This window comes from Ambystoma mexicanum, chromosome 8, assembly GCF_040938575.1.
Source record: "Ambystoma mexicanum isolate Mex_15411 chromosome 8, UKY_AmexF1_1, whole genome shotgun sequence".
Classification (NCBI taxonomy): domain Eukaryota; kingdom Metazoa; phylum Chordata; class Amphibia; order Caudata; family Ambystomatidae; genus Ambystoma; species Ambystoma mexicanum.
This window is the reverse complement of record NC_090929.1, coordinates 1,497,876,947-1,497,893,518: the sequence shown is the minus strand read 5'-3', so window position 1 is coordinate 1,497,893,518 and position 16,572 is coordinate 1,497,876,947. Positions and strand designations below refer to the sequence as shown.

At 45.4% G+C, this 16,572-nt stretch overlaps 1 protein-coding gene across 2 annotated transcripts in view; it reads left to right on the top strand.

Annotated features, from left to right (window-relative positions):
- The window catches only part of ARL3 (ARF like GTPase 3), a 444,006-nt gene that overhangs the window by 303,209 nt on the left and 124,225 nt on the right, over positions 1-16,572 (top strand). For both annotated transcript variants that reach the window (XM_069611682.1, XM_069611681.1), the window contains one exon: positions 5,282-5,467. In XM_069611682.1, the coding sequence (XP_069467783.1) occupies positions 5,282-5,467 (186 nt within the window). The remainder of the gene's footprint in view (positions 1-5,281; positions 5,468-16,572) is intronic.

Genomic DNA, 16,572 nt, shown 5'->3' with positions numbered 1-16,572 from the left:
CGAGAGACTCTATTATCAGGACAGAATCCCAAGAATAAGAGAGAATTGAAGTCACCGGTATTTGTGTCCAAGTTTTCTACGCAGAGTAACAAAATCAAGAAAACCATTATGGAACACTGGGAGATCTTCAAGAATGACATCCGAGTTCAAGATTTATTTAGTGAAAAACCTATCTTTGCATACCAACGCAGTAGGAACCTAAGAGATGAACTGGTGCAGACGAAACCTAGAGCAAAGGAACCTACGACACAGCGAACTGGGACTTTTCCTTGTTTACATTGTGTCAACTGTAACTTTGTTATGAAAGGGAACTCCATTAACCATCCAAGGACGGGGCAGAAAATTATGCTAAAGACTTTTGCCACGTGTGACAGCAGTAATATCATCTATGGCATTAAATGCCCTTGTGGGAAATTTTATGTGGGACAGTCAACCCGAACAGCCAAGTTGAGGTGGAGTGAACACTGATCCTGTATTCGCAATGCAAAGACCAATTCAGCCGTGGCACGACATTGGATGGCCAATGGACATAACGTGTCACAAATAAGATTCGTGATTTTGGAAGTTCTAACCAAGAATAGCCCTCATGAGGATTTATGCCAACGTTTGAATCGCAGAGAGACATACTGGATTGACAAACTTGGCAGTTTAGTACCTAATGGACTAAATGAGGAGATCAATTTTCACTGTTTTCTCTAATTGTTTTCTCTAATTGTTTTCTCCTATTGTATATTGCATCTTTTTGTTTGAATTGACACCAGTACACATACGACCTGAATGCTGAGGGTCACTTGAAAGTGTTTTAGTTTAATACATGTATATGAATAGGAATTGTTTCCCATGTTGTGACCTGCATGCTGCGCATCCTGGAGTTTCATCCAGGACCCGAGGTGCCGTCTGCCTGGACGACACCACTAGCGGCATTAAGGCACACACTATTAGTATATGATACAGCCATAGGGTTGCTCCCTAGGTTCCATTTATCCCATTTAGGCACACATTAATAACAACACAGCCTCATCAGAGGTGTTCATGAAACAGCCATTACTGCCATCCAATTGAGCCTTTTTAGTTTGGATTATTTACTTTTAGTATTTTTTCTATGTCCATGGACGACGGACTATCCATCCCTTTTGATTTTTATGTGATGACTTTATTCATTACTAACCCAGGAGGTCCTAATATTAGTTATGTTTATCATATTCAAACCCATTGACCTGTTCACAGGCACGGATCGTGGCTCGCGCTCTTTATCGTGAAGCCGCGATCACGTGTCTTACAAAACCAGGTTGCTCGGCAACGCGCCGATGCAACGAGGACAGTCTGCCTTTAATCACGTGTCTTATAAAACCAGGTTGCTCGGCAACGCGCCGATGCAACGAGGACAGTCTGCTTTCGGCAGACGCAGAGAGAACTTCTCCGCACCGTTCTCTACATATGGTAAGCAACAATCCACGTTTGCTCTTACTTTAAGCGATTAGCTACACTTTGGTTAGGCCCTTTATACATACTTTACTATTTACAGCAACTGCTCGCCGAACGCGGTGTAGCAGCCTGGCCTCTGAAACACAGATTTCGCCATTATTCACCTACATCAGGTAATGGACCCAATTCCCTCCATTTTGTTATAGGACGTCTTTACTTACCTTTGTACTGATCTGATTTGTTTCTTTTATTTTTCAACCTGCCTACTGATTCTGCTCACTACATTGTCGGGTATGTGTTTACCTTCACATTTTTCTCAACTATTTGGATGATGACTGGTTGATGTTTACATACTTAAGTCTTTCTAAATATGGGATTTATTATATATGGATATTAACCATAGGATGACTGGCACAATTGCATATAAATGTTATGTTTTAGACTTGCCCTGATGAAGGAATTTGTTGTAATCCGAAATGCGTTGGCACAATATAAGTCTATGGATAGAGTGACTTATGGCAAACTCTTCCTCACTAAGAACACTATTAGTGACTACTTGTCACTCTTTTCTTTAAAGAACTTTTTGCTTGATGGATAAAATCAACATTGAAAAACCATTACAAATGTGACTTTCAAATTTTTTCCAAGATTGGTTCACAGGAATTGTACATAGTAAAATTACAACTAATACAAAACCCAGTTTGGGATTTCAGAGAGCGGCTGTATGATTGGGTATTTTACCTAAACTTTTGCTCTTGCTGTTTTTCTGGGTTAGGGTGTCTCCAAGCCTTTTTCAGCCAGCTCCTCTACATAGGATCTAACTTCCTAAAAGAGACTCATTACATCAGAGACCTTTAAGAACACCATAAAAATTCAATACCCCTGTGGTGCCCACTCAAATTTTCTTCCTACATTAGTGCCTTTCGACAAAGTGCCACAATTAGAGAATTTCTTATTAAGTTCAATGCCTCTGAAGTATTAGCTATCAAGGGTGCAAAGCATGGCATATCTCGTGTTGATAGTTTGTGCAGATTATGTGGCGAGATGGAAATAGGAACTGCAGAACACATTATGACCCAATGCAATAGTTTAAATAACCTGAGAAATTAGCATATGAAAGCATATTGTAATTTGAAATGGGAGTAAAATGTAATAATTAAGTGGCTTCGAATACTGGAAGGTAATTACATTTATTTGATGTTCCATATGATGCGCAATTTTTTGTAATATGTATGGAAATGTTAAGCAACCTAACCCTCAGGATATTTTAATGTGCCGATGTATAATTTTATGGGAGATTGTTTCTATCAGATATGAATTGTTGTTTTTATTTTGTATTTATGTATGTTGATATATGCAAAGCTAAATCAAGCTATAAGACTATTATGTAAATAAATTAAACACAGTTCAACAAAAAGTTCACGTTGGTCTCCCTCAATCGGGCTCGGATCTCAAAGCAACGCGTTCACGTAGGTCCCCCTCAGTCGGGCTCGGATCTTTCAAATGCAGCACTTGGCAGGGGTTCCCTTCCCCAAGCTTAATGCATATCTTTTAGGGGTTCCCTTACCCTGACTTATCACACTTCCGGTCTCCCTCAGTCAGGCTCAGACCTTTTCCTGATGTCGAAGACTTTCTAATGTGCGTGGCTTTTACTATAGACCTCTGCTGGACCACTTCGACTTTCAACTCACACTGTTGTGTTATTTGCCCCAGTGTCTCTCGATCTAGGTAGTTCAATATAATGAGCACAAAAGTTCAACATTCACCTTTTTACTTCCCCCGTTTTCCCAGGGTTACTTTTGATCACTTCGCTTCTTATAGTTCATTCACTTTATCGCTTCATAAAAAAAAACATTTCACCTTTCACAGATCCTTTTCGCATGGGCTACCTTCGCCGGACCACTCCGCTACTCAGTAACACTGGTTTCACAGCTATTGGCAATTCAAAGTTCACCACAGGTGTGCCTTCCTTCACGTCTCATCAACACATGTGCAGCCTTCAATTGTGCGATATACTGTTGCAACTTCAACCTTTGCTTAACACATACTGGTGCATTCCTTTCTTGTCTTTGCAGTTTTAATTCACGAGTCAAGGTTAGTACCACAGGCTTGGCATCGCCTCCCCAACTCTGGCGTTCACCCGGGAGGGCCGCTGGTGTCCTTGAAACACAATATAGTCTTCTTGTCTGGGATTTGGCCTTCTCCACTTTTCTTTCATGGTCTTTTGAAGGCAACGACCTGCTGCAGGGAACTCCTGGGGTCCTCTACCCTTTGCTCTCTTCCCTCTGTCCGTCGCTCTGCTCCAGTAGGTTTGCCTTCGCCCCATAATTTGTACTCTTTACTTGTGTTCCACCTTGCTCAGAGTGTGTCTCTATGTTCTGCCTTTTATCCGTGTGGGAGAGCTAATTGGTATCAGATGTACGTACAAAGTCTAGTGCCTGACTTTGCCTGACCGATTAGCGGGACGTGTCCAATGACCCAATTTAGAGCGACATGTCCAATGAGATATGTAAGGGTTAGCCTCTTTACTGTGTCGCTCTCTTCCTCGGCCCAGTGTTTGTGTAAAAGTGGGCGTTGGGATGTTGGATAATCCTAGAAAATAGGATGGGTCATGGGTATGGGAAAGGGGGGAATACTGCATCTCACCATCTGTTGCCCCACCCCCACTCACCGAAGACCCCTCACCCAGGTTATCCTCCTGCACTGGTCCACCCCCAGGTACTGGATCCAAAAGCAATGGCTGTGTCCTGGCCACCTCGATGACAAGTCCCTGAGGTCTAGCGGGTGAGACACCCTTTGGTTTCTCACACAGTCTACTGAATCTAGGGGAATGTAGAATTTAACCTATATAGAGAATCTAAGTGCATGCAGAATGCAGTGTTTGAATTGTATCTAGGTGTCTTAAGAGTGTAGCCAATGTATTAAATATAGGCAATGGTTAAAATGTAGCCAATGAATTCAACCTCTCACTCTTCATACTTATGGAAACTAGCCGAAGGCTCGGCCGGACCCGGACGCGTCCATCATCATACACCACTGGAAGACACTTTGCACAACACCTCTGCCATGAAAATGCAGCTACCGTTCGTGCCAAAAATTCAATAGGTACCTGCAAACATAATGACTATCCCGCTCTCTCATTTCCTCTCTAGACTTCCTCACACCACCCATCCATATGCCAGCTCGATATGGGTGGCTAGCAGGGACTTGGCCACCCCTTTGTATCTTTATATTGGCCAATATGCACACATGCATAGTAGCACCTTCTTGAATTTTCCCATACCTGCACTCCGGTCCCCCCCGTGGGCTTTCAACCTACAGTGCGTTGTGACCATACTAATTGTGAAAGGTGCTATACAAGTGATGCATTACATTACTAATTGCTGAGATCTGTATTCAACCCTCAGGTCTCTGTTTCAAATGGCTGCACGGGGTAATCGTCCTTTCATGCTTTCAAAAGACGATACATTAAACTGCATTGATTTGGGGAATAGAAACACCTGATAATTACAAGGTTGCAAAATGGGAAAAATGATTGCTGGATTTATCCCAAAAATTGGTTGGTTGTTATTAGCTGCAAATTCAGGTTTAAATCACCTCAGATAAATGTATGATGCACTATTGGTATCCGCAATTTTATAGACACAAACAGTTCTGTACATTGCACGTCTCAACGTGTTTTTAAGAAGAAATCCTGCTCTCAGATATTGTGCAGTCTATAATGAAGAGGAATGTCAAATGTCTTTTTAAAAGTCAGTTTCACCAGTGCATCATCTTTTGCTTCTGCGTCTATTAAATTCATATGATTTTAAAAAGTATTTTTTTTAATGAAACATGTATGATTGTATTGGTACAGGAGTTAGCAGAGCTGCTCGATGAAGAAAAACTAAGTGGAGTTCCTGTGCTGATTTTTGCTAATAAACAAGATTTGCTCACCGCTGCCCCAGCCTCTGAGATCGCAGAGGGATTAAATTTACACACAATCCGGGACAGAGTTTGGCAGATCCAGTCATGTTCAGCCCTCACGGGAGAGGGAGTTCAGGTAAGGCAGCAGTTCAGAGAAAGGTCTTAATTTCTGCAAACTTACATAGTAACTTGGTGGATTTAAAAAGTTCATTTTGCAACATCCTAGACTATTATTTAGCACTGCGCTCATCCTCCTTGACCTCTTGGCAGCTTCGACACAATCAACCACTCCACTCTCACAAACAGACTCTGGTAATTCACTGGCTGCCCATCAGCCAAATGGCCTCCTTCAAAGCATGTGCATTACCCATTGTTCCTCCAAAACAAACTCACTCTCTACCACCCCACCACAATCCTCAGATCAGGCTCAGCTCACCTCCTGGTAGTCTTCCCCCCCGCCCCCTTTCAAGTTCTATATACTAGGAGGGTTCCTGTTCCTCTGTCCTTGCACTCACCTTCTGGAACTCCCTTCCACACCCGCTCCGTCTCATAGAGGCTCATCTGGCCTTTACGAAGGCCCTCAAAACCTGCCTGTTCCCTCCTGCATCTTGAACCCCTCGGCGTGTTGCACTTAGATGAATTTTTGGGGGTCGGAACTGTGTCGCGCCTAGACAGATTGTTAGGGCTAGGAAATGTGCTGCATTTGAATGGAATTTTGCCGGCTGGGAAATTTGTTACACCTAGATGGATTTTGGGAGTAAGAAATATGTTGCACTTGTATTTCCGGGGGTAGGAAATGGGCTACACTTAGATGGAAGCATTTGGCTTTGACGAGGAAAAGGATAAATAAATAGTTGCATTTAATTCATCAGGAGTTTTGTAATGTGTCATACTCTGCTGTATATGAGGGTGGACTTTGTCGCTGCAACTAGACACTTAAGGTTGGAACTTTATCACACTAGAAGGACCTGGGGATGTATCACTCCAAGATCCACAAAGAGGGTGGGTAACTATTGCACTTAGGTCATATGTTCGATTAAGTAATGCTCCTGACACCTAGTTGGAATCCATGGGGTAAACAATGTTGAATGTATAGCTAAGCCATTTATTCCCATCGCACTGTGCACCTCTGGAACTTAGCCAAAGCACAGCCTCACTCCCACACACATCTGCTTTCACCTACAATTCAAACACTTTTGCACAACACCCCTAGCATAAGAATGCAGCTACGTTCCATGACCGAAAATTCGAACTGTAGCTACACACGTGTCTATCCTCTCACACACACCCTCCCGCTTAGCTCGTAGTATGCCTCATTCCAACCTTTCAGACATGGGCGACTAGCAGGGTCTTGGCCACCTTCTCATAAAGGCCAAAATGCATACACGCATAATGGCACCTCCCCAATTTCCCATAATTTGGACTTTGGTCCCTCCGAGTGCGTTCAACCAACAGCGCATTGGAACCATAATTATGGTTGAAGGCGCTGTACAAATAATGAAAATGAATGAATGAATGAATGAGACTACTGCCCATTTCCTACTCATAAACCAGAAATTGTTGGTCGAGATTTTTAAATGAATGAGGCTGAGTACACATGGCAGAATTTGTCAATTATTTTCTTTGCACATACCAGTAACAACTGGAACATACCTTTTGACTATACTTTCTCATTTTAGTGCCTGTGTCATATGCATCACAATGTCATTCTTGAAAGACACCTAAATGAACAGACGGACTAAAGACAAACCTTGATTCTGAGATCTTACACTCCATTACCTTAACGTGTTGTAATAATCTCCATTAAAAGATTGTTCATCCTGTGTGAAGGGTAACGGGTCTGGTCATGTCGTGGGGAGTTAAGGACCCCTCTTAACCTTGGTTAAGGGTACTACCAGGGTCGGGCCAGACCTGCCCCCGAGGTGGTGTAGTTGGGGAGCCCCATCCCTGTTTTCCCAGTATGGTTGGTGGCGCCGTCTTTCCATTTGTGCTGCTGCAGCTCCTCATAAAGAACTCAGACGGCAAGTTCCAGAATTAACCTGGGCCAAACCGACAAGCCCTGCCTGGAACATGAGGAATGGACTGGCTACTCAAATGGAAATGATCTATGCGTCTCAGGAGCCAAATGAGAAACCCAACACTCACCGCAGGGTCCCCAGACTACAAGAACGTCTGCAGGGGGTGGTGGTCCCAGAAGGTCTGACCTGCCGGGAGCACGAGCCACTGCAGGTATGGTTTTCACCGAAGCACCGGCATCGTTGGCAATGGTACCGGTGCTTCCGTGTTCTGGGGACTTAGTTTCCACCACCTGACATCCTGAGCCACTGGGACTTGGAATGTCCCGGTGGCACCGGGATCTCAGGTGGCGGAGCGGTGTTACAAGGTCGGCAGCAACCCACCGGTTGCATTGGTGGGTTACCGTTGACCTTATAATGAGGACCATTGTATGCATTGTGCAAAACCTGAGGGTATCCTCACACCTTCTCCCCTCTGGATCCTCGTCTCAGGTGGCCAGGAAAAAGGCCATTGCTTTTGGATCCTGACCCTGGGGGTGGAGAAGCGAGGGAGGATCACCTGGGTGGAGGGTTCCTGGGGTTTGGACAGAGGATATCCACAGGCGAGACATGGTATCCACCTTTTCATTCTGAGAACTAACCTCCCCTTGCCTTTATGGGTTATTGTAAGTCCCCTACCGTCATTTCCCCCTCATTCAACTCACTATGGTACTGGGACGAGGAAGAAGCAACTGGGTAGTGAACACTAGTGAGGCATTTCACCACTCTAGTACTGAGACGAGGAAGAGGCCTGTAGAGTATTGTGGAGGTCAGGCATGTTCCAAATGCTCCACAAATTGCGACCAGGCAATTACAATTAGGAACTCACACCTGCAACCTGTCATGTGGCTGCTGGTGTATAAAAGAGGGGAAGACCAACAGAAGAGGGTGGAGCAGTAGGAGAGAGCCAAGGCCGATTGTTGCATGCCTGGAGAGAGAATCCTGCATACCAGGAGGCAGCCGAGATAGGTCCTGCAGGAGAGCCAGGACGTCGGCAGACTATCCCAAGAAGCTGTGGAGCCAAAGGCTGTGAGAATGCCACAGGTGTGGGTGCTTCTTTGGTCTTAAGAAAGCTATGACCTAATGACAAGTTTGAGTGAAATTCAGATACCAGCCTTTGAAAGCAAAGTGCAATCTGTATGAAATGCAATGGAAAGAAAGTATGGAAGATTGCGAGAAAGTCTGAAAGGAAGGTGGTGAAGGGGTAAAAACACCACAACGCAAACTATATGTGTAAAAGCCAAGAGTCTGGAAAACGAAAGAGCACACTGTGGCAAAGCCAAGAGGCTGGCAAAGGAAAGAACACATTGTGGCAAAGCCGAGAGGCTGATAAGGAAAAGCCAAGTAAGTGTGCACCATCACATAGATACAGAAGAACCTTTGTGGGCTAGAGAGCCTATGGTTCCTTGTTGCACAGCCTTTAATGGGTGGACCCTGCGGTGGGGGGGCAAACGGGGCCCCCACAGATCCTGGAGTGGGAGAATAACACGTGCCAGCCTGCCTGCTGCAAGGAGGCACGGGCGCACGGCTCCCCCTCCGCGGCGGTGACTTTCATTTAAAGTTCAATCAAAACTCAAAGGCCAAGAAGTAAGCAACAACATAGTGCTCTCCTCTCTGGGCCTCCTCCCCACCCGGCCAGCTTACTGATTTCAAGTTGACAACAAGTGAAGTCACGTGAGTGCCAGTCTTCCACTTCACTTGGATCGTAAATCATTGTTTCAGGCCATGGCTGGGCCTGGGAGGGACCAGCAATAGCAATGCAACAAGAAACTGTTACAAACAGCCAACGAAAACTACCATTTTGTTGTTACTATGCAGTATTTGATACATTCTGTATAGTTACACAGTGAAATGACATGGTGACATGTTGTTGCTGCCACAGGAGGCAGTGCGGCGCCACCTTCATTTCACAAGTTACTGTGAAGGTGTTTAGGCGTGGCATCGGTCTTGAGACAGAGAGAGCCTGTTGCACTGTGTGGTGCGTGCGTGCAGCCTAGTTGCTGCCTGGGGCCCTGCCAGTGTGCTACTGCCAGTGTCACTACTACTAAGTGCCAGCAATGTGCACCGCCGCCCCCCAAACCCTTGGGCCCCGGCAGGAGACAGTCTCTGCCGGCAGCTGAACCGACTCCAAATCAGGTAAATGACGTGACCATAAAAGCACCCTCAAAGTGATTCCAACTAAAGTCCCCAGGTCCGGGCTATGCCCGGGCGGCGGCGAATCCCTGCTGGTGTTCTGACTCCTGGTCCTCCTGAATGAAGCCGTGAAATAGGAAAGGAAATCAGTTGTGACAAGAACAGTTTTAGTTTAAACTAGAGTATTCAGACTAGACCACCAAAGATGCACACAGTACGATCCAAGGTTGATTCGCAAATTCAACCCTGTCACCCCAGCGCCCAACCCTGGCAGAAACCAGTCCGATCACTCGAAATAGGACTAATGGTTTAGGATTACACAAGACAAAATTGAAAAGAGATGGCGCTGGCACTTTAGGAATTCAGGGGCATGGTGCACAGATAATTCTAACAGTTTTAACAAGTTATCAGGATAAGGATAGGATGGCTTAGAGAGTGGGATAAGGATATAGGCAAGACAAGATAGGTTATGGGTTTCTATGGGGTAGGGATTATACTCGCAGTCTACTTTTAGTTTTTGGATTTTTGGACCGTCAACAGATTCTGGTCACCACACGGCTGCACGCATGGCAAAAGAAAACAGCTGGGCTGTTTTGGTCCCCGGATGGCAATTCTGGTCACTGGATGGCACAGGTACCGCTGGATGCAGTTAGTGGGCAATCGGTTAATGGGCAGCAAGCCAGGCTGGTCAGGATGCTTCCCAAAAGAATACCACAGCTTTCCCCTTTTTAATTGGAGATTAGTGGGTTTTCAGAATTGAGGCCTTGCAGGGAATAGGATCAGCAATGCTTGGGTTTTGCAGTGGGCTCTGGAGTAGGGTCAGCAATGCTTTGGGCTTGTAGTGGGGTCTGGAATCTGGATGGAGCAGATCAGGAACGCAGCGCAGGAACTTCAGGAAGAGTGTGTGTCTAGAGTCTTGTCAGGGACTCTTATTTATAATGTATAGTGACATCATCAAAGTATATGGCTGGGCAGGCTTAGCTAAACGCACCTCTAACCCACGGGATTGGCCAGGGGTGCTAGTCTCCGCCTCACTCTTACCTGGTTGGAGTTCAAGAGAATTATGTCAGATTTATGTTGTGAGTTTACAATGTTCAAAAATCTCCCACAGTTATTTAAGCCAAAATTCGATTTTGTCACAAACGGTACATTTATACAATTGAAATCTGTTAGCAAATTATATACACAGGTTACATGCTTTATGTAGAGCATAGCACTCCAACTCTGCAATCCGTGAGACATTGTTTCGCCCTTTTAATACTTTTTGGTAATTTTGAGTATGAACAATTCTGCCTAAAATTCCATAACTTTATACACATGTGTGGATTAACATAAGGGATGGAAGTATAAAAATTTGCATTGGCATCATGGATACTTTCCTTGTAATCCCTGATTCGAGGGGATTGGGTCCTCTGACGTATTCCATATCTATGACAGTAATCACCACAGCTGTGCTGCTTTGGAAAATCTTTCTGCGTCCTGCGTTGATGACGTCGATACGCTGCCCTCGTGGACCTCCTCCGACGGCCGACGTCACTGGATGTTATAAGTAGGACGCACGACGCCCGTAGCCTCAGTTGTAGTTTTTTCCCCAGAACGTGCGGCACCAGTTTTCTGCCAGTCTGACCACACAAAGCCTTGCGGAAACGTAAGCTGCAATTGCATAAGAAATTCTGTAGCGGGGAAGGCAGGGAGGGAGCGATATGGAATACGTCGTCGGACCATCCCATCGAAAGAACGTTAACAGGTAAGAGAGTAACTTGTTCTTCTTTGCCATTTCGATTCCCAAGGGGTCAGGGAATTCTACCATGTCTTCAATGAAAGCCCATAAAATCACTTTACTTTTAAACTGCAACATTTTTACATTTTTACAAAGTCTTGCTGCAGAGATAAGTCTTTACATTTTTATTCATAAATAGTCTTTGGAAACAAATGGCAGTCCTTTGTCACTGGACCATTTTTTTCTTTCTTCAGCTGCCACCAACTGTCATTTCCTCCAGAGCAAGGTGGGGGTTACAGCTTGATTGAAGGTTTATTGCCCCTTCCCCTCTTCACACTTCCTTGTCCTGGGAATTCCATTGTCAGTGGGTTCCGCCTAGACTAGATTCTGTCCAACCTCATGATTATCACTGGGGTGTTAGTATCTGCTGAGAGAGGCCTCCTGTTGGTAACATCTCCCTCAAGCAGAAACCTATTTTTCTTTTGGTACTTGCAAACTCCAGCCAATATGGTTTAACAGTTTTACTTTCTTATATTTGGTCCTGAATTGAACAAGCCAGTTGAATAAAACAACCCATGTGTGTATTTTCCCAAGCAACCAACCCCTTCACATTGCTAGATAATGGCAGGCTTTCATTCAACAGTTTACTTTTAAAACGGGCCCATTTTACATGTGTGGTGAAAAGCTGGCATTTCTTTTTAAATTCCGTTTTGCATTTCCCTCTGGATTCCCACACTGTCTTGCAGCTATAGTTACTTCTTGTATGCAGGAGTTTTGTTTTAAGCACAGATGCCTTGAAATTGACAAGTGTCAGATAGCTGGAGTTTCTTTGAACTACTGAGCCTTGATACTTTGTAAAGAAAATGAACGTGTTTTCCTGTGCAGGTAAACTGAAGCTCTTTGTTGATATTTCTCAGAGTTGATTTGACAGGGCCTGTCATTCAGAAATCATGCCTGACTTTGCTGAAACACAATGAGATATACTGGGCATGGCAGGGCCTTATTAATCACAGTGGTTTAAGGAAGAACAGATGGAAATAGCGTCAGCAGCATTTTTTTAAACGTGAAAAGGTTTCCTTTTTAATGGGGATTTTGGGCTTTCACCAAAGCAGTGCTGCCTTTTCACTCCATTTCTTTTGTACAGGTAAGAACATACTGGCACGCTCACTCAGTGTGCCCCCTTGTTCCATCCTGCCCAATGTGTGCTTGGCAAGACGGTGCAGCCTTCTTTTTGTTTCTACAAAACGCAGTTTTTTAAGGCCACAGTGCTCACAGGAGCCAGCGCAACCATTTTGCTGTTTCTGCGCAAATGCAGCTTGGTTTTGGCAACATTCTGTTCAGTGGGTCAATGTAGCCCACAGTGCCTGTTATTGGTTAATACTCCCCCGTCTGCAGCTGGGGTTCCTATGTCTGTGGTAATGACTAGAGTGGGGCATTCTAGGGGGTGGTTCTTTCTTGGGCTCTCTGCCTGGCTTGTTCCTTCCATTTATGATTGTTGAGATATGCTCTTTTTCCAATGTAATCTTTGGTTTTCTTAGTCGTTCCCTTCGGATTCTCAGGTGAAGAGCCAAGGTGTAAGTAGTTTTCTGAATTTTAGATTTCAATACTGAAAAGCCTACACTCCAGCAGTGACTCATCCCAGTGTACTTTATCACTCCCAGAAGATCCAGACAGTTTAAGGCCAGGATTACCCCACTCATCACCAAGTTTTTAAAAAGCGGCCGCACAGATTTTCAGCAAGCTATTAAGGGAATACACTTCTGCATTTCCTGGTGCTATTGAAATAAACTTGGCTAAAATTCATCTAGCGGTTTGGGTTGGTTGGTCTAAAAACTGTCCATCTTGTCATTGACAAAATCAATGAAAAAGGTGAACACACCTTTTTGAGGTTTATCATTTTATAACCTTCCAGTTTTGTGAATGTGGGTGCCGGGCCAAACCCTGCTTTTTGCAAAGTTCATGCTGATTTGTCGATTGGGGCAACAGTTATTAGACTTCGAATTTTGGCAAATCCAGTAGATCTTCGGTTTCACTTTAACTATAGGGGAAGACTGTCACCCAACAATCTTTGTTTAGGGCCATGGAATGTTAGATAATAATATAAATAGGCAATTTAAGAATCTCAGGGAGCATGTGGAAACTGCTAGTTTAAATGTAGCTAATGATAACCAGTAGGAAATTGTTCATGACCTTTCAAGAGTGCTATAGACACTAGGCATGTTACTTGGCAGTGCCTGGAGGGATGAAGGGACAAGTGTTCTCTTAAATTACAACACAACTCCTCCCTGAAGCAGTTTAGGCCTTTGTTTTGATCATTTGATTTTCTAATAAACAGATATATGAGGGGATTAGGCGGTCAATAATTAGGAACCAAGGGCACGCCTTGATGCTCAGGTAAAGGTCAAACTTCTTTAGCTATAGCAATTAAAGTTGCTAGATCTGGAGAATAATATACTTTTCACCCTGTTTCTGCTATAGGTTCTCATTGTCTCTCCCATTGTCTAGCCCACCAAATGGGGAAAGTGCAACTGAGTCTTTGGGAGTGATAAAAGTACACTGGGATGAGTCCGTATTTGTAAAGGGTTGCTGATGGATAATAAAGATAAAACTGTAATGCCCTTGTTGATGAGTTTTTAGTCAAACTCTACTTGTCAAACGGCTACCCCTATATTGTGACCAGGAGCTTGCTTCATAATTAAAGGTAGTTACATTTTAGCTGGGACAGTCTGTCTTATTCAATTACTTCTGAATGCAAAACCTTGATAATAATGGTCCCTTTGAGTCACCAAACCAAGAAAAAGTAAAAGGATACCTCATATGATTTACTCCATCAAAACAGGTTGACAAACGTACTTTCCAGAGGGTACTACTTCTGTATCATCCTCAAAAAGAGGCTTAAAGCTTTGTAAACGCATGTACATCCATGAACAAGTCTGCGTGTACAATAGCTGTACAATACCAAGTACACCTGCATAATAATCCGAATTAATGCCAACTTCAACCTCCCCATCCTCCATTTAAAAACATGTAAAGCAGGGTAAAACCCCTTGCCCAAAATCAAACAAATCGGTCCCTGTCTCTCTTAAATGTCCACGGTCCCTTCCAATAAGCAACCCACTGTTCCTCCTGGATTGCTGAGGTGCTTTAGAGCTTTTCCCTCCAGCTGGGGCCCCTGACGGTGCGGGTGGGGACCACCACTGGGCAGACAGGGGCTGGGGGAAGAGGGGCGGCCGACCCATGTGGCAGGCAGGTGCCTGAGTGGGGGAGGAGAGCAGCATCCCTGGCCGCCCTGGAGCTCTGCCTGGTGTGCAGTTCAGATTTTCCCTCCGGGGAGGGATGCAGAACCTCCTGTGGCTTGCAAGGAACTCCGCTGGAAAGGGGGCCAGCACCGCTGGCCATCTGTGGCACATTAGAGCTTTTCCCTCCAGAGAGAGACGGTCTCCTCCGGGAGTGTGGAGTGACTGCCGCTGGGCCAGTTAACGGCAGCCCTGTGCTGGCGGATGGCGCCTGAGGGTTGGGGCAGCACCCCCGCATGACTTGGAGCTTTGCACTCCCCTGGAGGGCTGGGCCACATGGGAACGGCTGCTGGGTTTGGTGGGCTGGCCGTGCTCTGAACTGCCAACCCAGAGCGTCCTGGACTGTGCTCATGGAGCCCTAGTAGCTCTTGCTTGGGGCTCCCACCGGACCCCCAGGTCCCACCTTGGCCTCCGGTGCCAGGCTTCCTTTGCCTCGCCCTGCGCTCAGGCTTGTTGTGTCCCACCTGCTCCGAGGTAAGTTGGCTTGCCGCCTTCCCGGGGGGGGGGGGGCTCATTCTGGGTGCAGTAGAGGTGTCCAGGGGCCTGCGCCAACAAAGCCATCCCGCTGGTACACACTAACCACCACGCCAACTATTAAGCCCTGTGAGGAAGGCATGGTATCAACAGTAGACTTAAACAAGTTGCAAGTTTAGAAAACCTTTATTTTGTAGTTTAGTGCAGTTAGTGAAATTCCTAACTGGCCCAAACTCTAAAATGGGAGTAATCTCGACCATAAAATAAACAGTCCCAGTCGGTCCAATCAAAATAAACGCCTATACTAAGAAAACCTAACCTTGCCCTCCTTCTCAAATGACAAACGTGTAAACGGAATACAAAAAGGAAAAATAGTGTCTTAAAAGAAGTGTCAGAATGGCTTGAGTAACCACTCCCTTCCCCAAGTTGAGAAGCACAGGGTCTTGAGTTTCATAAAAAAGTATAGGTGGGTGGCACAGTTCTGTCAGTCTTGCACACTCTGGCTTGCTGGCACAACTCAATAGTTCAGACTTGGGCTTCAAGCTTTTGACAGACTCATCAATTCCTTAGACGTCGTCCGCCTTTCCACAAATACACAGTTCTTATTTGGGCTTTCAGTTTGCCACTATTCAACACAGGCTTCCGTCCGCCGGGCTTGAGCCTGCCTTTCTTTCACATTTAACTATTTACTTTATCACAGTTCAGCACAGGCTTCTCCCCGCCGGTTTCGAGCCGGTCTTTCTCTTTGTTGGGTTCCCCTTCCCCACGTTCCGTCCTTCACTCTACCAAAGTTCAGCAAAGGCTTCCCTCTGCCGGGCTTGAGCCTATCTTTTGAATGGATTGTGTCCTCCCACCTATTCCTCATTTTTTATATATTCTGATATCCTGCTTGCAGCTCAGAAACTTTTCTCAGCAGAGGGCGCTGTCTTTGTCTACCTCGAGAGCCTCTGTCCTCGAGTATGACATCGACACTGGTATATGTGGCACGAGCCGCACGCGTTGCCTCGGTTCCGTATTCCTGCACAGCTGCCCGAAACAGTTCTTTGCCACAGCGTGTTATTTACTGCATAGTTGCGAGATTTACGAAGCGTTGGAGATCTCAGTGGTCATCTTCGTCATCTTCGAGGAGATCAAAGAAAAGGATTCATCGCTCCAAGTCGTCCTCTTCTGATTCCTCGCCCGAAGGGAAACTGGTAAGATTTCCTAAAAAGGGGGCTAGTCAAGCAAAACTAGAAAAGTTTTGCTGGCAGATGTTAAAGGGGTTTGAGAAGGCGGCGAAACCAGTCCTTTGGCTGAAGTCGTTAGAGACTCCCGACCCCATTGCACGAAAGGCCGCCAGGGTGTCGTCTCTGAAAACCACTGATAAGCGCCCGCAACCTCGGACATTAGGTCAAAGGATTCAAAGGCATCTTGTGTGCCTTTCATGGCCACGACGGGATCCACCTTCTCCGACCCATTCCTTGGTATCAAAGGCGTCAATGTCGAGTCTATCAACGCCAAAACAGTTGGGGGTCGAAGACCTTGAGGCCTTTCAAACCTCAGGGAAACAGACTTTAAGTCCATG